Below are 22,348 nucleotides of genomic sequence, written 5' to 3'. Positions count from 1 at the left end.
TATACACACTGTTCAGTTCCAGAAACAGGCTAAGATAAGGAAAAGGGAAAAAAAGTGCCATAAATTGGGAGAAATACGGGAGAATTGTGACCCCGGGAGGAAACTGGGAGAAGGCGATGAAAAACGGGAGTCACCTGTGAAAATCGGGAGAGTTGGCAAGTATGAGTCTATCCTCGGCCCGACAGACGGGGAAACACCAAACTCCACCAAAATCACCCAAACTTGACCTTTTCTCTTTTTGGACAGTATCACTCTGAGCATGTGCTGCACCTACAGAATACCTCCACCTCCACCTCCACCCTCTCCAGCCCTCTATGATAAGCTGTCAGATTGCTCATCTCCAGCCATCAGTGTTGATTAGAAGGTAATGGAGCCCATTTGTATGAATAGAGCCGGGGCCGGGGTAATGATCAATAGACACCTTGACAGATAGATGGGAAAAGGAGACACACACACACACACACACACACACACACACACACACACACACATATATATGCAGGAGCCCGGGCAGAGAAATGAGGCTGTTTGCCTGCAGAACAAATGGAATGACAAAAGGAATCTTCCCCACACTACATTGTGTGTTGTTAATACAAGACGGCACTAAACAATGCAATCCGCAGCCTTTGCCTTTCGTTATTCCCGGTGCTGCTGCTACTCTGCTGTTTGCATACATCATTCACTGGGCCAAAAGGATGTCATAGATCTGAATTAGCAGGAAGGTGTCAAGAGGTGGAAACAGCAGAATGATTGCTCGCGTTGATTTGGATGTACTTCCTGTTGGAGATGGTGGAAATCGATGATCTCTAATGCATGACGCAGGTGTCTGCTGGTGTGAGATACATTTTCTAATGATACATATAAACTAGGGTGACCAGGTGTCCCACTTTACGAGAGACCGCACAGCATTTTTAATCCCTTGTCCCACATCGAACATATTGAGACGATGTCCCACATTTTCATTCTCTCTAGTTTTCAAAAGTCAAACCGCTGCACGACAGGTGCTTTTCTAAAATCTGGCTTTTATCCAATGGCTCCAATGTTTGCTGTCAAACTGAGCACACGAGGGTCAAGTGAAGGTTAACATTTCACTGTCTTTGCTACGCTACGCCCAACGGAGAACATTGTGAGTCACAAGCTCTGCAGATTTAGGCCGACTATGATGGAAACTACCACGAAGAAAAGGAAACGCAGCTACAACAAAGACTGTGAAACTATTTATAAGTATTTTATAAGTAGGGCCGGGACGATATTCCTATCTCCCGATTTGATATGTATTGCGATTTTTAAGTATTGTGATGCAATATCGCAATTTATAGCGATTTTTGTTAACTTTTATAACATTAGACCATGAGAAAAAGTTGAATCATACACTTCTAGGGAATTTTACTTTGGAAAATCTATAAAATAATACAGTAAGAATGTTTGATTTTCAGCATGTATGTAGTCAGAGATGTCCTGAAGTCAAATATATCAGTCATTGTCAGGAATTATTTATGATTTTTTTTCCAGCAATGACATTTCCCCTCACAGATTAGTTGTATTTTCTTTTTAATTCTTAATGTTTTATACTTCTGGTGAATATAATCCAATCAATCTTATTTCCATATATGTATTTTTTGTATATACACTTCCCTTTGTTAACACCTTATTTTGAAAACCGGACGTAGTCACACGTGTCTATTTCCGCTAACTTCGCCAAGTCCGTCTCTAGCTCTCCCATCAGCTCCGTTCTCTTTATCCATCCATGGTCAGCTCCATCGGGGCCGTTTGAATGCATTTAACATAAATGTCAGTATATGGGTGCTCTACAGTTGTAGCGTCGGCCGGCTTGACCGCCACGTTACCGCGATACGATAACGTTTCCTGTCCATGACAGAGTTAGCATGCAGCTTTAACCGTGATGTCTAGCTCTGCTTTTCCTGTCAATGTGTGAAACCCAAAGTGTTTCCATCCTTTACTGGATGTGTAGTGTTTACCATGCTGGATTTAATATTTGAGGGTGCAGGTCGTATCCACGCTGACCCTCCGCCGTTTTCTACTTGTTTGTTTTTGTTTTTTGAAACGGATATGACGTCACGTTACTCAATACGACATGAAGCTCAAAAAGCTGTGTCGATCTACGGATGCATTCGGGCAAAGCATAGAGATGTTACAAGATAAGGGACAGAATAGAAATGTTTATTATTTATCTTAGATATATACGTTATATAAAAATTGTAGACTACCTCTCAGCCTTGGTAATGTGTCCCACAGTGTCCCAAATTGTCCCACACAAACATACTCTCTGTCTCCCATTAGGTTTGTTGGGATCTGGTCACCCTGATATAAACCTGATATTATGTGCAGCACATGAGGGAGCGATCATTCTCTCTCCTCCGAGATGTTTTGGCCATATGCTTGTGCTGACCCCTCCCCCAGCTATATCACCATACCAACCCCCCAACATCTGCACCCTATGGAAATCAGGTATTGTTCCAAATACGGCTTTTGCATCACATGCACCCCCCCCACCCTCACCATCACCACCAGCACCACCACCATCCCATGGAAGCCCCGCCCAGCCCATTAGCAGGGATTTTCCATCCAATCCATCATCAGTCTTTAGCCAGGGCCTGCCTGTGTGTCATAAGCGTTACCTTGGAAACCAGACTGGCTCGGTACGCGGCCAAGGCTTTCAGGTACTCTTTCTTAGCCGCCTCGGTTTTCCTCTTGTAGGCCTGTGAAGAGAGAAAAAAAACCAAGAGGCTTCGGGTGAGAGGAGAGGTTGACATGCTCATAAATGTGCAGACACACATGTCTCTCAGTACACACTTTTTTATCTAACACTTTCTTAAACACATCACACACACACACACACACACACACACATGCCCTTAATGTTCCCCTTTCCATCAGAAGCAATGGTACAGAACACCTCTATTTCCTCATCACAGCACTAAAACTCCCTCATCTCAATGTGTCTCCATCTATCGTGGCAACACATCATTTCCATTCCAATCCACCTAGAGAAATGAACTGGAACTTCTCTCTCTCTCTCTCTCTCTCTCCTCTTAGCTCCACAATAACACTCCTATCAGCAGACTGACATTAGTGACACACCACAATGCTTGTTGTCATTTGGCACATTAGAATACGATCTCTTTCTGTAATATGAGTTTTGTTTGAAACTGCTTTCCATATTGTTAGTGTGATATACGAACCTCTGTCGTTATATATATACAACTAACCGCTGCTGCTGCCGGGTTTGAATGATCTCAGTTGTGTTTGCATAAAGAATGTCGACTTATATGGATGGTTTTTTACACGCAGGCATTTTGTTTTTTTCCAGGTGTTGTCTGTGTAGGATGTAGAGAGGCTGAAAATGCGTCTGTTAGCTATAAGGGCTATAGGCAAAATTATGTCTATTATGCAAAACAAAAGGAGCGAATGATGTATGTTTGTTTTTCTGTAGGGCTTTATACTGCTGATGTGAGCACTGGTACCAAAATAAATTATTTTATCAATACATTATCCTCAGAAAAACATGTTTTTTTTAAAGGCTGTCAAACAATTAAAATATTTAATTTAGATTAATTGCATGATTGTCCATAGTTAATCGGGATTAATCGCACATTTTTTATCTGTTCAAAATGTACCTTAAAGGGAGATTTGTCAAGTATTTAATACTCTTATCAACATAGGAGATAAACAAATTCGTTTTAACGCCACACATTTCTTTAAGGCATTAACGCAATCGATCTTTCAGAGGTTGGATCGGGCTTTTTAGCTACTTTTTGTTGGACTGGTTCTAATTAGGGCTGTCAATCGATTCAAATATTTAATTGTGATTAATCGCATGATTGTCAATAGTTAATCGCGATTAATTGCAAATTAATTGCACATTTGTTTTGTCTTTTCAAAATGTACCATAAAGGGAAATTTGTCAAGTATTTAATACTCTTATCAACATGAGAGTGGGCAAATATGCTGCTTTATGCAAATGTATGTATATATTTATTATTGGAAATCAATTAACAACACAAAACAATGACAAATATTGTCCAGAAACCCTCACAGGTACTGCATTTAGCATAAAAAATGCTCAAATCTGCATGTGATTATCATAAAGTGGGCATGTCTGTAAAGGGGAGACTCGTGGGTACCCATAGAACCCATTTTCATTCACATACCTGGAGGTCAGAGGTCAAGGGATGCCTGTGTAAGCTGGCATGACATGGTACCAATGGATTCCTTAGGTTTTCTAGTTTCACTTGATACCAATATCTTTACTCTGAATCCGTCACTGAGTCTGCTACAGCCTCTTAAAGACAGTAATGTCTGTAGTCTCAGAGGGTTTGATAATTATTATAATTTCTAGTCTAAAATCACCCCTTTGTTCGCAAAAAATAAATATCTGATCAAAAGAAAGTAATTACTAATTTGATGATGACAGCTTTTGTTACGCGACAGTTTTCCGTACTTGGTGTTACGAACACATTTGGTCGGTCCTAAAAAAGCACTGATACCCCGTCCTATTTTTGTGTGCTTGATGTGCATGCCACAGAACTGATGCTCTGGAAAAAACAGTTTGGAAAATACAGGGCTTTTAAATAGAGCTGCAACTAACTGTTATTTTCATTGTCAATTAATCTGTCGATTATTTTCTTGATTAATCGATTAGTTGTTTGGTCTATAAAATGTCACATCAGTGTTTCCCAAAGCCCAAGATGACGTCCTCAAATGTCTCGTTTTGTCCACAACTCAAAGATTTTCAGTTTACTGTCATAGAAGAGTAAAGAAACCAGAAAATATTCACATTTAAGGAGCTGGAATCAGAGAATTTAGACTTTTAATTCTTAAAAAAATTACTCAAACCGTCTGATTATTAAAATAGTCGGCGATTAATTGAATAGTTGAATCGATTAATCGTTGCAGCTCTACTTTTAAATACATTTAAAATACTAAGAACACTGTCTTGACACAGTTTCCTTTCTGAAAAGTAAACCTTCCTCATCCCAAAGAGAATTGCTAATAGCAGAAGAAGTGTGGTTTCTCGCGGAGTTGAATAGAACACAAAACGCCGTGACGTCCTATTACTCCGTCATCATTAACATTTCCTGCCTATTACTGCTGAGCTGGAGATGACGCTAAATAGCTACAAAAACACTCCTTCCTGGATAGCCGAGATGCCCTTCAGCTAAATCCAAGGACGAGACGATAGTGGGAGGGGTTGGGGGGGTGGGGGGGGGGGGGGGGGGGGGGGGGGGCGGTCCACTAATTCAGTATTCTAGGCAGGATCAAAATAGCAGGCGAGAGATATAAATAAAGAGAGTGGAAATGAGAACTTCACACATCCCTGCTTGTCAGAGGGCCAATGAAGATGCATGGTGGAGGCTTCAGCTATGGAGGCCGGAGGGACGCAGGAAGTGTGGACCGTACCTGGAGCTTTGTGGGAGTTTGGTTTTTTGGCAAAGAAGATGAATCTTTCACTATATTTTTGGAAAACCCTTGTAGCTTACACTGCAGAGAAACACTCGGAGAACATTGCATTGTGAAATTTTGGAAACATCAATGAGGGTTTTATGTGTGTGTGTATTCATGTGTGATTGTTTCCTTTTTGCAGGTGTGCCCCAAACTGCATGTCGCGCCAAACGGTACTGCAACATCCGTGTCCGTCACGTGATGCCATTGGGCCCAAAAATACTTTTTCCCATAGACTTACATTGGGAAAGAGACGTCTGTATCTCAGCGGATAATTTTTTAGGTGAATCAACTTCCCAGTACGAACACTCTAATAGTCCTTATTTAAAAAACTATGTTTTTAAAGTTGTAAAATGCACAAATAGCTTGTCTCCCTTCCTCCGTTCATGTGAGTGAGACCCAGACCGAGGCTGGAACGCAAGCCGTGACGACGGCGTGACGTTGGGACCCCGTGACCAAGTCATGTGACCAAGCGGATGCTAGACGGAGCTCTTGAGGCAATGCTACTTTCAAATGATGCTAGCTTTCCAACATCGTCGACCCTACCTTTAACCTCCTTCGCAACAAGCTAGTTGGACATGTAGTAGTATGACGTACCGATGGATTCTTTAGGTTTTCTAGTTTCATATGATACCAGTATCTTCAGAAGACGCCTTTGCATTGTGAAATTTGGAAACAAGTACATCAACGAGTATTGTTTCTTTTTGCAGGTGTGCACGACTGCAGCACGTGGGTACGAGTGGATCTGCACACTGCATAAAATATCCGTCCTGAAATCTCCCCAGGTGCGTTTTTATATTTTCCCCATATTGACCATTTCTTGCCTGTTAAACCGTCTGACTTTGTTAGTCTCAGGCTGTTTTACGGCTGCTGTTGCACAGATCACTCCCGTTCCCCCCCCTCCCCTCCTTCCCTCCTTCTCCTTGCTTGAATTAAATTTAGAAAGAAAATCATTTTTATGAGAGTCAGGGGAGTGGGGATAAACGGATGGATTATCTTTAGAAAGAGAACAACTAGCTCATTAAGGTGAGCTGTATCTCACAGCGATGTTCTGGTAATTACACACACAGCACATAATGCTGCTCGCCTGCTGCAGCACGCACGCCATCTACTGGTCGGACCAGGGTGTGTGCACGTGACTGTATATGTGTCTGTGCATGTGCATGCATGTATATATGTGCACTTGTTCCTTTGTGTGTCTGTGTAAGCGTAGAAAATATATGTAAAACAGTACTACATTTTTGCAAAAATGTGTCAAATGTGGAGGTAATAGTAGTTCCTTCCACTTAAAACTTCCTTTTCTGGCTACCCTTACCAAAAAGTAGTATACTTCAGGTTTATTTTATGAAGTAAAAGTATGCTTTATGCAGTACGCATACTAATATCAATGTACTAGTAATATACTTGTAAGTGTACTACTTCAATGCTTCTGGTGACAACACTTTTTAGTTGATAAAATGTATACTTTTATGTGTACATTAAGTGTAAGAATATAGAATATATTTGAGTACACAACTAGTTTACATCTAAGTTGTATTTTATAAAGCAACTATACTACAAGTGAACTTATAGGTGTTAGTTTACTTGTAGCCCTCTTTTTAGTTTATGAAAGTACTCTTTAAAGTATACTCCCAGTAAAGTACTAGTTTAATAGTGTTTTTTACTTTAACTTATAGTACTTGGCCAATCATTTATGCATATTACATAAGGAGACTTGCTCCTTTTGATATTTGACTTGATGTTTTGTGATGAGATTAAATAAATATATATAATTAGTTGTTCTCACATGCCTCCACGGTGAACGGAGGATGCAAAAACGTACTAAATTCTTGAAGTATACTTAGACATTTCTGTATACTTGTCAGTATAAGCCAAGTATACTTAAGTATAATTTTGTTAAAAATATTTCTGATAAGTACCTAAAAAGTAAACTGAAAGCATACTCTTATTATAAGTTTAAAAGCTGTATACTAATAGCACACTTGAATAAACTTATTTTTTGGTAAGGGTAGTCAATAACATGTATATTAATATAGTATAGATTCCTGCGTGTTTCCTCTTATTGTTTCAGATACTCCGGTCTCGTACCTGCTTCTGTTCCTCTCCTAGGCTGTCCCACATGGAGGCCACGATCTTGGAGACGTCCCCGAAGGTGGCGTTGGGGTTTTGGCCCTTGATGGCCGCCTGGGTGTCCCTGAAGAAGAGAGCGTAGGCCGACACGGGTTTCTGTGGCTCGTTGGGGTCCTTCTTCTTCTTCTTCTTTTGAGGTTTGGGTTTGGGCTTCATCATTTCCGCCGCGGCCCGCTTCTCACTGCTTAACTGGAGGGACGGAGAGGGGGGGACAAGAGACATTGCTGGTCATAAATCAGTTGATGGAAAGAACTCTTTTGCTGCAGCTACTACAAGAAAGACGCTTGAGGAGTCTTGCAGTATGCAGCGTAGTTACGGACATTGACTGGATAAGATACTCTAGATTTCTGCAAGGTTAAAATATATTAGGGCTGTCAAAGTTAACGCGATAACGCGTTAATGCAAAAATGGTTTAACGCCACTCATTTCTTTAACGCAATTGATCTTTCGGCGGTTGAAGCAGGCTCAGTGATAAAACTAGAGTGAAGATACTGGCATCATATTAAACTAGAAAATCTAAAGAATCCATTGGTACCATTTTCAAAGGGGTCCCTTGACCTCTGACCTCCAGATCAGTGAATGTAAATGGGTTCTAAGGGTACCCACGAGTCTCACCTTTACAGACATGCCCACTTTATGATAATCACATGCAGTTTGGGGCAAGTCATAGTCAAGTCAGCACACTGACACACTGACAGCTGTTGTTGCATGTTGGTCTTTGAGTTTGTTTTTTATGCTAATAATAACAATATCTGTCATTGTTTTGTGTTGTTAAGTGATTTCCAATAATAGATATATACATATATTTGCATAAAGCAAGAATTTTGTCCACTCCCATGTTGATGAGAGTATTAAATACTAGACAAATCTCCCTTTAAGGTACATTTAGAACAGATAAAAAAATGTGCGATTAATAGCAATTAACCATGGACAATAATGCAATTAATCGCGATTAAATATTTGAATCCATTGACAGCCCTAAATATATCTATATAAAAAACCATCAGCATTAAGCACTGTGCACATGAAATAGACAAACATTCAATTAATGCTGAAAAGAGGGTTAAAGCAGCAGATTTCTGCGAAGAGCAGCCACGGCTTGTTCTGAGAAGAAACAACAGATCAATTTACGGACATGGGTGAATGAAGACTAACAGGACGTCAGTGAGACAGGTCAGCCTCTGGGGTGTTAGAGGAGGTGTGCTTCAGGAGCCAAACATGGGCGATAGGGTGGGAGAGAGAGAGTCCTGGTCCTAATTAAAATCTCACTTTATCAGCTGTTAAGTCGCTGGATTCTTGGATATATTCTGATTTTCTGACTCTTTATTTTGCCTCTTTCATGTAGATCCAACTCTACTTTCTGAGCAAACCATAAAAAAAAAGATTAAATCCATATATTTTCATAGGATGTACCCAGTTGGATTGTCAACAATAACACACTGCGATCTCTACACTACATTTTCAGGAGGCAAAAAACAGCTCACATCTGTGCGATGCTGCACTCCATCCAACACACATGAATACATTTTCATTTTCCGTTGCAGGGGCTTTGACGGGGAGTCAAATCCAGGTCACCTGATCCTGGTTGTGATTCTATATGGAAATTGCCTTCTTTGCTGAGGAGAGAACACATCAAGCACGGGAGGAGGAGGAGGGAGAGGAGGGAGAGGAAAGGGAGTGGGGAGGGAGGAAGATAAGGAGAAAGAGAGAGAAGAGGAAGAGGTGCAGCTGAGGAAGAAGTGATGGCTTGATGTTGCCATTAGTATCAGTGGAACATCAGTTAACCTGATTTCTTGGTTGCTATAAAGGCAGGAAATAACAATCCAATTTCCATCCATATAATAGAAGATATAATGACATACTGAATATGTAATGATGTACGTTGGTATTATGTCAAATGAAGGATGTTTATGTGCACTATTTACGGGTTAGGGGTTATGAGACTCCTTTTTTTTGGCATCTCCGAGGCCAAGTTCCTATTTCATCAGGTTGCATTTTAGAAATTTTAAACAGCTTTGAACGTTCATTTTTATAATCCTGAGTTTCAGTGTTAAATCTCAGCGGGGGGGGGGGGGGGGGAGAAGAGAGAGAACAAACCATGAAAAAGATTTGTCCCCGCGCGAGTATCAAACAGCAACTTGAGGACATTTAAAGACGTTTCACATCCATCTAATGCATACTTATCACGGGATTAAGCAACAGCCATGTTTTCCCCCCTTTAACTGTCAATTGGAAAACAGGAAATGACTGCCTTTGAAAATGGCATTGTTTCAGCAAAGCACTCGCAGCCAAACAACACACTGTATTCTACACAGCATGAAATTAACTAATCAAAATTCAAGGTCCAGGAGCACATTTGGCAGCTAAAGAAAAAAAACTTCAAAATGGCTTTTTGTGGTTGTGCGGAAATGAATGGATGTTCTCATTCAGGGTGATGTGAAAGTATTGCTTGTCTATTTCACAGCTTACAGGTAATATTCATTTTGTGTGTGTGTGTGTGTGTGAGTGAGTACGCCTGGTTTCATTAAAAAATAATCATCCCTCACTTTTAGGCAATGAGGCAGAAGACAGGCATTTGAAACGACATCTGTTCCACTCAAGCCTTTGAAGTGAAAATAGAATAAACTGAAGGTAGAGCTAATGGAAAGACAAAATAGAAAAAAAAGAAGCCTAAATATTCTGCAGGAAAATTCACGTGTATTCATAAAGAGGAGAAAGCGACGGCACACAACAGCTCGCAGCTACATGCAATCAACCAGCAGAACAAGGGGGCATATTATTCTCTATTTTCATCTCTTACTCTGTCTCTCATTGTTCATGTGTGTGTGAATTTATAGATGAAATAAAGAAAATAATACACATGGCTCAACATACAGACTACAGTATAACAGTGTTACAGCTCAAATCCACACTAAGATACTCTTAGATACATAATCAATCTTTCGTTTTCTCTCAGCCTGTCTAATTAACATTTAGGGGTTTCCTACATTTACCGGAAGACCTTCAGCAAAAAACCCAAGAGTGGGTGTGAACTTCACGGCAAAGAAAGGTGAGAAAGATAATCTTTACTTAGTTAAATATACAATCTATTTTTGGATTAAAGCTGACTAAAATCAAGAAACTGTCACACTCAAATCCCAAACATCTGTGTTTAAAGACGCAGACCAATCTTAAGGTTAGGAACACCGTCTTCATATATATATAGGCTATTGTATATAATGCCTGTCCATTTTCCCTCATTTACCTGGCTAACACTATCACCTTGTGGGAATTCAGTTCAATATCAGACACCTGATTTTTAAGCTAGTTTAAAGAAATGTTATGTCACTTTTGTTTACCCCCATTGGCCAATGATAGCAACATTTCTCAAGATTGATATTTAGTTTGTTTGTAGGAGGGGATTTTTTTTTAGCAGTGGCTCTGTGGAATTTATTTAATCAGAATATATATATATTATTATTATTATTATTATTATTATTACTTCTCACTGGCGTTTGATTAAGCTTATTTTCTGTTGTGCTGCTACTCTTTCAGTGCTGTTATGTGCACATTATGTCTTATTGTTGTTTGCTTTGTAATCATTTTCTATTATGGATATGTTCAGCACTTTGGTCAACTGCAGTTGTTTTTAAATGCTTTATAAATAAAGTTTGACTTGATTATTATGTGGTTAAAATTACTCAGATATTGGAACCATTGGCAGGGGTGGAAGTAACAAACAAATTACATTTACTCTCATTACTGTAACACAGTTGTTGTTTTGTGTATTTGTACTTTTACTTCTTATCAAAGCGTTTATTGTCAAGTTTCCCTGTACAATGAAATTCTTCCTTTGCCTTCCGCTCTTAGTGCCGCTTAGAGGAAAACACAAAGTATAAGAAATAAGTACTGAAAGAAAGGGCACTATATGTACAATATACAATATAAATAAATTATTATTTATTAGACTATAGAGTGATTACATTAAAGTGACAATCAGTAAGATTTCAGTCCTGGTTGATTAAAAATTTGAGTGAAAACAATAGAATTGTGCTCAGATTTTGTGTTTTGTTGATACATGAGAAGAAATAGAATAGAAAAAATATATTTATATGTACATGAGCTTCAAGTTTTCAGATTTGTGTGCATAGTTCAATTTTTATAGCCTACAACAGCATTTTTCTTTTCCAGGAATGTCACCACATTTCATAATACTGCAGATATATAAATATTGGAATACTTTCATCAGTGGACCATCAGGCTCAAACACCTTTATATTACCTCATTATGGCGATAGATAGTGACTTAACAGACATTTATTTAAATGAAAATATTCGAGATAACCACTTATTTATTTTATTTATCACAAACAACAAAAAGTCAGATGAAAGAGTCCTGATAAACTGAGAGAGGATGAAACAGCAGAGAGGAGATGAACCAGCAGCAGCTGCAGGAGAGTCAGCGGCCGCTAGAGGGCAGAGCGTCATGATGACGACAGAGGAGACGCGATGACGACATGATACGTCATCAACGTTCACGGTCAGAGTTCACGGTCAGAGAGCTAGCTCTGCTAACACCATCAAACTAATGATACATCACTATCACTAACACCACCACATTAACGGCTTTATATGAGGTGAGCTTATAATTAATATTAGTGTAGTTCGGCACAGTTAAATAAATGTTGTATCTTAATTAATGACTTGATTTAAAGCAGCTGAGAGACGCAACCACCAAGTTCACCTGAACAGCAGCGAGCTAACATGCTAACAGGCTAACAGGCTAACAGACTGGTGTTGAACTTCTACCTTCAGAGAGGTGTTTGAGGACTTTCTGCTGGTTGAGACTGTTACATCTGTTCTACTGGTTCTACTGGTTCTACTGGGACCAGAGAGGAGAGTGGACTGGTTCTACTGGGACAGGTTCTACTGGGACCAGAGAGGAGAGTGGACTGGTTCTACTGGGACAGGTTCTACTGGGACCAGAGAGGAGAGTGGACTGGTTCTGCTGGGACAGGTTCTACTGGTTCTACTGGGACCAGAGAGGAGAGTGGACTGGTTCTACTGGGACAGGTTCTACTGGGACCAGAGAGGAGAGTGGACTGGTTCTACTGGGACAGGTTCTACTGGTTCTACTGGGACCAGAGAGGAGAGTGGACTGGTTCTGCTGGGACAGGTTCTACTGGTTCTACTGGGACCAGAGAGGAGAGTGGACTGGTTCTACTGGGACAGGTTCTACTGGTTCTACTGGGACCAGAGAGGAGAGTGGACTGGTTCTACTGGGACAGGTTCTACTGGGACCAGAGAGGAGAGTGGACTGGTTCTACTGGGACAGGTTCTACTGGTTCTACTGGGACCAGAGAGGAGAGTGGACTGGTTCTACTGGGACTGGTTCTACTGGGACCAGAGAGGAGAGTGGACTGGTTCTACTGGGACTGGTTCTACTGGGACCAGAGAGGAGAGTGGACTGGTTCTACTGGGACAGGTTCTACTGGTTCTACTGGGACCAGAGAGGAGAGTGGACTGGTTCTACTGGGACAGGTTCTACTGGGACCAGAGAGGAGAGTGGACTGGTTCTACTGGGACAGGTTCTACTGGTTCTACTGGGACCAGAGAGGAGAGTGGACTGGTTCTACTGGGACTGGTTCTACTGGGACCAGAGAGGAGAGTGGACTGGTTCTACTGGGACTGGTTCTACTGGGACTGGTTCTACTGTGACCAGAGAGGAGAGTGGACTGGTTCTACTGGTTCTGCTGGTTCTACTGGGATTTATTGTGGAGGATTTCCGGTGCCATTCATCAGACCGGTGAGTACAACAACTCACTGACTGGACTCTCTAGATGAGAACGTCAATAATCACGTCGTTGCCTAGCAACGTAGCTAAATGTGCGCGCTACGTGGTGCGTAGTAACTGAGCAGTCTCTCCTCATAGATATAAAACAGGTTTATATGTGATTATATCTGTTTTATAGATATAAAACAGGTTTATATGTGTTTATATCTGTTTTATAGATATAAAACAGTTTTATATGTGTTTATATCTGTTTTATAGATATAAAACAGGTTTATATGTGTTTATATCTGTTTTTATATCCATAGTCTCTTCTTTGCTGTAATGTGTGTGGGTTCTAACTTCAGCTGCTGTGGAGTTTATATTGTTTACATGTCATGTTAACATTTATTCTACTAGTTTCAGGCTCCATGATGGTGTCCATAGCTCGGTTTATTTAATGTTGATAATTTTAGAGTAATTATCTGAGTTTTGTCTCTTTTCTGTTTAATTCTAATAAGGCTGCATTGAGGAAGATGATCAGTTGTATATTTATAATTGATAATCAGTTGTATGAACAGACTGCAGAGAGTCCATCTGTTGGTTTGGACAGAAGGCGTCTTGTTGCTGATGTTGTTCCACTTGTGTATAAGTTGACATTTAATGCAATCTATGTTGTAGCCTAAAGATATTAAATTAACAATAGTATTATATATCATCATACTCCCCTTTTAAAATGTAACGTTTACTCACAGTACACTTCAACTGACCTACTTTTTACTTTTATTTAAGTAACCTACATTTTTACACAACTACTTTTACTTTTACTTGAGTTGCCTACATTTTTACACAAATGCTTTTACTTGAGTAGGATACATTTTTACACAAGTACTTTTACTTTTACTTGAGTATCCTACAATATTGTACTCTTTCCACCTCTGACCGTTGTTTACTTTTGTTTCTTCCTCTTTCCTTTAATCACAAACATATTAATCAGGGTGGTTTTACTTTCTGGCTTTAAAATAATAATTGCTGTTGGATAAACAAATACCCACCAAGTATCCACTGTACAACACCAAGCTTATTTTCATGTGTTTCCTCATGCAGGTGCAGAGAACAGTAATGATTATGACAGCTGTTGTTGTTAGTTGAGAAAAAAAGGAGAGAGAGTCGCATCCCTTATTCATAACGCAACATCTTGTGGCTGCACTGCATTCTGGTCTATTTTCTGATACTGTCAGTGGAGAGATTGGTATCTGGTCCTCTTCTGCGATGGATTTCTTCCCGTGTGACTGTTGATGCAAAATGATGAATCTGTAAAGTAGCTCTTTGATTCTGATGTGGTGACACCGGATCCTGACGTTTACCATTCGTATTTTAGACTGTCGGACATTTATCTGCTGTCCTGCATCGCTGTAGTTGTGCTGGACATATCGTGATGTGACGTGATGTGACATTTCATTTCAGTAACATAAACTTCAGCGAACATGTGAACAGAGGTCTGCTTTAGGTCATTGTCTTCTTCTGCTTATCGTGCTCTACGTTATTTGTAGCTTGCGAGCAAACCACAGACATGTTTTGGGTAAAAGTGGCAATGAGGATGCATTATCAGGCTAATCCTAATATTTCCATCTCATTATGTTTTTTGTTTTTTTTTCAGATGAAAATAGACTCAATTTATTCCATGTGCAAAAGGAAAAACTTCATATATTTTTTTATATTTTCTCTTTTGCACATGGAATAAATTGATTCTATTTTCTATGTATGTATTTATTTATATTTATTATATATATATATACACATACACATATATTTATTTTTATATATATATACATATTTATTTATTTATTTTATAAACCCTTTTTCATTTGACAAGAAGCAAAACTTCTCAAATATTGTCTAAACATAAGCAGCCAACAATAAATGCATACAATTATGTATAAAATGTGCAAAATTTTCCTTCAAACAAGCAACTTTCTAATTAAAGATAAAGTAAACATGATTGTGAATCTGAGCAAAATATTCAATGCCAGCTTTCGGCACATGGCAATAAGGCTGCACAATTAATCGAATATTAATCATAATTTTGGCTTCCCACAATTAAATGAACATGATCTACTGCGATATTAACGTTTAAAATGCGTACTACGCTCATAGAAAAGCTGCATATCAAATCAAGCGCTTCCTAAACTAACAGCCAGCCACCAGGGGGCGATCCAGATGTCATGCCGCTGCACGCACACTTTAACGATAGCCTGTGAAAAACTTTCCTGAATGTTGCATCTGTAAATACACTGAATTCAAGTGAAGAAGAACCTTATTTTAAGTCTTATTTTGATGCAGATTACATTAGCAGGAATGTTGCACAACATGGAAGTGAAAGCTCTGTTTATTTAAATTATTATAAAAAAAAATAATAATATTTTGTCCCTAAATTCAATAAATAATAAATAATTGTGATCTCAATATTGATCAAAAATAATTGAGATTATCAATTTGGCCATAATCGTGCAGCCTTACATGTCAGTTTTCGATACTAATGTTACATACTAGGGCTGTCAATTGATTAAAATATTTAATCGCGCTTAACCGCATGATTGTCAATAGTTAATCTCAAATTAATCACAGTTTTTATCTGCTCAAAATGTACCTTAAAAGGAGATTTATCAAGTATTTAATACTCTTATCAACATGGGAATGGACAAATATGCTGCTTTATGTAAACATATGTATATATTTATTATTGGAAATCAATTAACAACACAAAACAATAACAAATATTGTCCAGAAACCCTCACAGGTATGCCAGTTTTTCCTTTAGCATAAATTTGGAGCGTTATTTAACCTCCTTCTTGACAAGCTAGTATGAAATGGTTGGTACCGATGGATTCTTTAGGTTTTTTAGTTTCATATGATGCCAGTATCTTCACTCTAGCTGTAAAGCTGAGCATGAGAGAAGCTAAGAAGTCGAGTTAATGCGTTAAAGAGATTAGTGTGTTAACGTGTTATTATGGCGTTAACTTTAACAGCCCTACTCTGTACACATTTTGGTCTATACAGAAATAGCTTTGAGGTTCAATAAAATAGAATTTAGTTTCTTTATTTTTTTATGCTTTTCTGCACACAAGAGGACACACTGCTCAGATCAACACTGATGGTGAAAAACAAATTCAACTATGTTTTAAAGACCACAATGTAGAAACGGACAAAAACAGCACATGCTTGTTGCTAGGTAAGACCACCATGTCCTGTACACACAGCAGTACAGTCTAAATATATATTGTACACACAGGTTTCTAGTTTACCAGCAAAAGACTGAAGCATAGTGTCAGACTGAGCTTGCACATCCCATCAGCGTTTCTGTTGTCTGAGGGGTAGTGGATGTGGGGAAACAGATAGGGAGGAGGGGGGGAGCTGTAATTCTGAATGGACAGCACTGCACTGGCAAGACAAGATTAGAATTGACAGCCTGATAACTGCGTCACTATCAAAACAGCAGAGAGAGAGAGAGAGAGGGAGAATGAGGAAGAGGAGTGTGAGATGCAAAGGAAAAGAGAGAGAGAGAGAGTTGATGTAGAGAGAGCAGATAAAAGGAGGAGGGGATGTAGAGAGAAGAGGGTTGATAACAAAAAGAAGGACGGGCGCGGACGCAGAAACCGACAGAGTTTAAGAGACATGAAAATTAGACAATAAAATCAGGTAATAGTACGAGAGAGAATACAAGTGTTTACCCAATCACAGCCTCCTGAATATATGCATCATCATCATCATCATCATCATCGTATACACTGAGCAGCAAAGTGCTGCATGGCGCATCGATTTTCAAAAGGCCATAAAAACAAACAGGAACTACTCAGAGGTGATGCACAGATACACTCTCTCTTTACAGTGATGGTCATTACAGCGAAGCATGATGCAGAGCACAACACTGAATCCAATCTGAATGCCATCCACTCCCAAAGTCTATAACACTTCTGAGGATTTCAAGCCAAACAACTGTAAAATGAGAATATACACAAACACACACACAAGTGCAGTGCTTTCAGTGTGTCGTGCAGTTTGTGGTGTGCAAAGCGTCGACAGAGAATACACGATAAACCCATTTTTACATGCTAGTTTTTGCAGGGAAATGTTGTCTGAATGTGCACCGGCGTGAAGAATGAGACGAGCACTACTCAGCAGTCGACTGTGATACAGAAGAGGCTCTTTAAAACAGCAGTTCAAGAACATCAATCAAAGATTGGCAGTGAAATAATGTTAGATCAAGGACCGACTTGGAAAAAAGCCAGTAAAAGTAGTTTTAACTAGGCGACCACATTTAACATTGTTTTGCTCAGTATTGAACTGCCTAAATGTTGCATGAAAGAAGCTTATGACATGAATAGAAAATATAATTCGTCTCTGCTTAAAGCACCATAGCTGCGTCAGAAATTTGAGTGTCTGAATTGTGTTTTATATAATGGTCACAGTGGAAAGAAAATAAGTGTCCACGGTATGTACACTACGTTCTGCAAACAATCCCACAATCCAATGATGCGAAAATTACAGTCATCTGACAACTACACCTGTCAGTGGTGACGCAAGATGATGATTCATAACCTAATCTCAATTTATAGCTCTCTATAGAGTCAACAGCTGAGTGTTTATTATACCGGGAGTGGGCTATGAGCATAGACTGTGGATAAGAAGTGGACATAGTCAGCGTGACGTCACCCACTGGTTTGTGGACAACCGCTGTAAAGGAGGATGAGTCGGCGTGATGACGTTTAGTAGTCTCATTTAGCCACTTATTAGCAACCGCCTTTTGTAAAGACACATCAAGGCTTCAAAATTCACAAGTGGGATATTTACTGATGAATTGTATGTTGTAAAACAAAGTCTTAAGCTTGTGTTAACCACAGACTTTATTTCAGGCATCTCTGAAAACCCATTGACTTCCAGACGAGGGAACCGGAAGTGCTAAAATGCTAACTAATTTCCGGGTTTTAATACTCATTCCTGTAGCACTTTATATGTTACAATTAACTTTCATGAACTGAAAACACACTGTGAAAGCGTTAAAGTTGTAAGACGAAAACACGGACAACTCCCAGACCGGACAACGCCGTGGTAGCGACCTGTCAATTACAAGGTAGCCCCGCCCTAAAGCATCCCCTGCTTTATGGTCTATTTGACTCTAATTGGGAACATAATTTACTAAATGAACATCATGCTGTGTTGAAAAAGACTTGAAACTAGTGATTGAGACCATAAACTCATGTTTACAATGTTTACTGAGGTAATAAATCAAGAGATAGTCGCCCCCTGCTGGCTGTTAGAAAGAATGCAGGTTGCAGGCACTTCAGCATTGGCTTCACTTCTCAGACCCGGAGGTTGTCCACTGTTTCAGACTCGGCGTATGTAGCTTTTGCTAAACATTGACCACTGTGGTCACAAGTGGCAATTACAAATTTATAGCAGACTGAATTTCCTTCATTTCCCATGATGCTCTGGAGTCTGTTGCTTTGAAAACGTCAACATCTGACAACCTCAATTTGGTCGTACCAAACCAAGTAGAGCTGTAGCAGTATTGAACCATGTTTAAACCTGCGACAACAGATTTTTATTTCACCACTGTTACTGTCCACCTGATGAATCTAAGTCCAATATTCACTCTCTTTTTATTGAGAGTGATTTTTACTTTTAAAATATATATATATATATGGGTGATACAGTGGAATAAATCTCTTCAACAGTACAAGCACGGACCTCTCCGCACCAACATACTGGAGAGAAGCACAGCTTAGTGCAGCTGTTACAGACTCTAAGCCTTTGTGGGTTTATAAATAGATAAATGGCCGTGGTTAGAGAAGCAGCAGTGAGAATAATGTAATTTCAAGATGCCATAGCCTATATAATTTTTCTGCAATTTTCTGCTATAACTCGCAGCCTTAAAGAAAAAAAGTGGCTTTGTGAAAGGTTGAGTGTAGTGCAACAAAAACACCGGCGCACAAAGTCATTGTGGCACAAAGTCAGCAGGTTTTAAAAAAAATGTAAAAAGCATGTTTGTCAACTGAATCTTCCATCCTAACAACTAGCTGCAGCTTTTACAGAAATGAATGATGAATACTATCCAAAGTTTTTCCAACATCATGTATTTGAAATGAATTATGCAAGTCTTCTCTACTTGACTGTATGATCTGATGATTTTGGAGCGGAAGAGAATAAATGCCGGGGTGGCTTTTTGAGGAAAGAGTAAGCAAAGTCTTTGTTAAGTTTCCATAATTAGGGTATACGGGGGATCATGTGGGCTTACATTTTTTGTTTTTATTACATGCATTTCTTTGTTATTTAGATATCGGTTTCACCTCACATTTCAAAGTGCCCCTGTGTGTAATGCTGTCAAGATTGTGGCCTTTACAAAATGTTGGCAGGCAAGATGAGAATGTAAACAAATCTGTTTGAGATCTGAATGATTCGACTTTCTCTAAACTAAGACTGCCTGTAGACGTCATGGAAGGAATCCAAAATACAAGGTGCTTGTTAAAATTGTTTGGATATTACACAACGTGTGATAGTCAACTACAAGTTCCTTTAAATTCTTCACATCTTATAGGCTCAATTATTTTACAATCTTGGTGTATTCCCATCGTAGTTCACCATAAAGGCTTGATGGATTAGAATATGTCTTAAAATATATACCGGGGCCCTCCTCATCTGGAAGCGATTACAGCTCCATGTCAGACTGCCCATCTGTAAGCAATGAGCAGGACTGCATGTCAAAGCCGCCGCACAGATCTCTGAGTAGAACCAGGCACTTGTCCAGAGAGCAGCACTCATCAAATAAAAACACGGCCACGGCCCGAGCAATAATGAACCGGAAGTGCAGAATCATGATCGTGATCTGAAAGACATGAAAGAAGTGGGGAATCGTATAGACCTGATCCATAAAGAGCCCATTATGGAATTTGTATCCAGTCCTGGTACCGTGCCATTACAAATATACAAGCTCTTTATGATGTGGAGTATTTCATTAGTGTTTTCAAACATGTGGGCTTGCACTACAGAGCCGGCAATGTGGATTTGATTTCAACCAATATTGCGGATATTTTAATTCAAACTCGAGCCCGGAGCCATTGCTGAGCTAGGGCTGCATGATTTATCTGACTCTGTGAAATGACTGACAGCTCCGAGGAGCTCCTCCCTACAAGCTCTGCCTAACAGCGCTGGACCTACTTAATCAGCCTAAATAGCAAAGTCGAGGCCCTTGTATTTGGTAATGTGGTGAAAACCGTGGCAAGTGAGAGCTAATTAGATTAACGGTAGTTTAACGAGCTGTTGGAGGGGCCCCCGCAGATTGGATTTTAATAAATAGTGGCAAAAGCATCTGCTATGCACTTCCTGGCTCTGCTGGCATCCTAATTGGCCCCAGTGGGTTGCAGTAGCTCAGCAATACACTGTGCAATTTAGGAGGGGGAAAAAGACAAAATGCTTGTCTTCAGTCCAGGTGAGGCTGGGAAAGGAAATAAAAAAAGTCTTTATGATTGTAAGGCAATGCTTTATTAACATTAATACAAGACTTTTTTTTATCACCACAGAACATCCGCAAAACAGAGAATATCTCAAAGTCCAAATAAAACAGATCTTTTTTCTATTGTTTGTTTTCAAGATGAAATGTTCCCGTGATGAGGTCTTTGTAGAGGCAACAGCACAGAAAGGAAAAAAACAATTAATCAAACATGAATGAGCGACCATAGCAGGGTTATTTCCATAGCAACAGCCCGAGGGGACAACTTGAACCCTTTAATGTGAGCTGGTGATGTCTCTTTGTAAACATCTGCGCAGCGGGGGGAGAAAGCCAATGAGAGAGCCTGGCAACAGAGGCATCACAGGGCAGCAACCTCTCGGTAACAATCGAAGTTTCCATTATCTAGTGTTGAAAGGACCTTAAAAGTGCTCTGAAATATCGTATTTGGGAGCATTTGGAGTTGATAAGCGTCTTTGTACTGCTGCTGTTAAGTGTCCAAAAACATTGAGGTAGTTTACAGTGAAGCCCGCAGCTGCTAAAAACAATATGCAAATGATCAGGACGGAGTGACGTTTCATAAAAAGAAGTTAATTTTTGTAGACACGATGTTTTTTTTTCTGCTGCTTGAAGAATCACTGAAGAGCTGACATCAAAACCATTTATACAAACGCTGTTTCTTGACGTTATTCCTCTTACATCAGGCAACAAATCACAGTCATAATCTCTCTCTCATACTCATGTCTTATGCAACCTGCAACCAGTAGGCTCATTCAGCCTCCAGCTGTGACCAACAGAAAGCTGTATGCAAGTGCACAAACAGTACAAGCAGCTATTATCAAGGGTCGCTTGTTGGTGGCCATAAAGGCTCCAGACTAATTGTCATTTCTCAAGTCTTGGATAGAGGAGGAGGAGGAGGAGGAGGGGGGGGGAGTTGTCAAGGCAATCTGTTTTCTTTGTCCGCTGATGTGATGAAAATAAATGAGTAAAACTCCTCAAATCTACGACAGGGATGTTATTAGAGTTACAAGAGTAAAGCATGAGCTGAGTACGGGTGCGATACTGTATCAATACACGTACGTCAAGTATCAACCTTTTAGCTTATAAACTATTAATATTGGAAATACAACAGAGTGGTGCAGGAAACCACTCTAAAACCTGGAAATGAGTTTTAACACTTCAGGTTCCCTCGTCTGGAAGTCAATTGGTTTTTAGTTGGATGACTGAAATAAAGTCTGTGTTTAACACAAGCTGAAGAGATTTCACAACATAAAATACACTCAATCGCTTATATGGATCAAAAAGCTTGGGACAGAATCACTCCTATACTACGGATGCTAATTTACTTTTTTTTCTTTAACCGATAACCAACCCTTGTCAACCGATTAATAACCGACAAGATTAGTGCCTCGCATGCAGCGGTGCGCCAGTGTATGAGCACAAAAAACAACTGAGTCCCCAGCTAACTCGTCCGGGAGCGTTAACTTAGCAGGCATGGTGCTG

At 39.7% G+C, this 22,348-nt stretch overlaps 1 protein-coding gene across 3 annotated transcripts in view; it reads right to left on the bottom strand.

Moving 5' to 3' along the window:
• The window catches only part of LOC119489607 (thymocyte selection-associated high mobility group box protein TOX-like), a 116,856-nt gene that overhangs the window by 6,816 nt on the left and 87,692 nt on the right, over positions 1 to 22,348 (bottom strand). For all 3 annotated transcript variants that reach the window (XM_037772284.1, XM_037772285.1, XM_037772283.1), the window contains 2 exons: positions 7,552 to 7,782; positions 2,640 to 2,720 (listed from right to left, as the gene is read on the bottom strand). In XM_037772284.1, the coding sequence (XP_037628212.1) occupies positions 2,640 to 2,720; positions 7,552 to 7,782 (312 nt within the window). The remainder of the gene's footprint in view (positions 1 to 2,639; positions 2,721 to 7,551; positions 7,783 to 22,348) is intronic.

The sequence above is a fragment of the Sebastes umbrosus genome, chromosome 6, assembly GCF_015220745.1.
Source record: "Sebastes umbrosus isolate fSebUmb1 chromosome 6, fSebUmb1.pri, whole genome shotgun sequence".
NCBI lineage: Eukaryota > Metazoa > Chordata > Actinopteri > Perciformes > Sebastidae > Sebastes > Sebastes umbrosus.
Note: the sequence above shows the minus strand (reverse complement) of the source record. Positions and strands in the feature narration are given on the sequence as shown.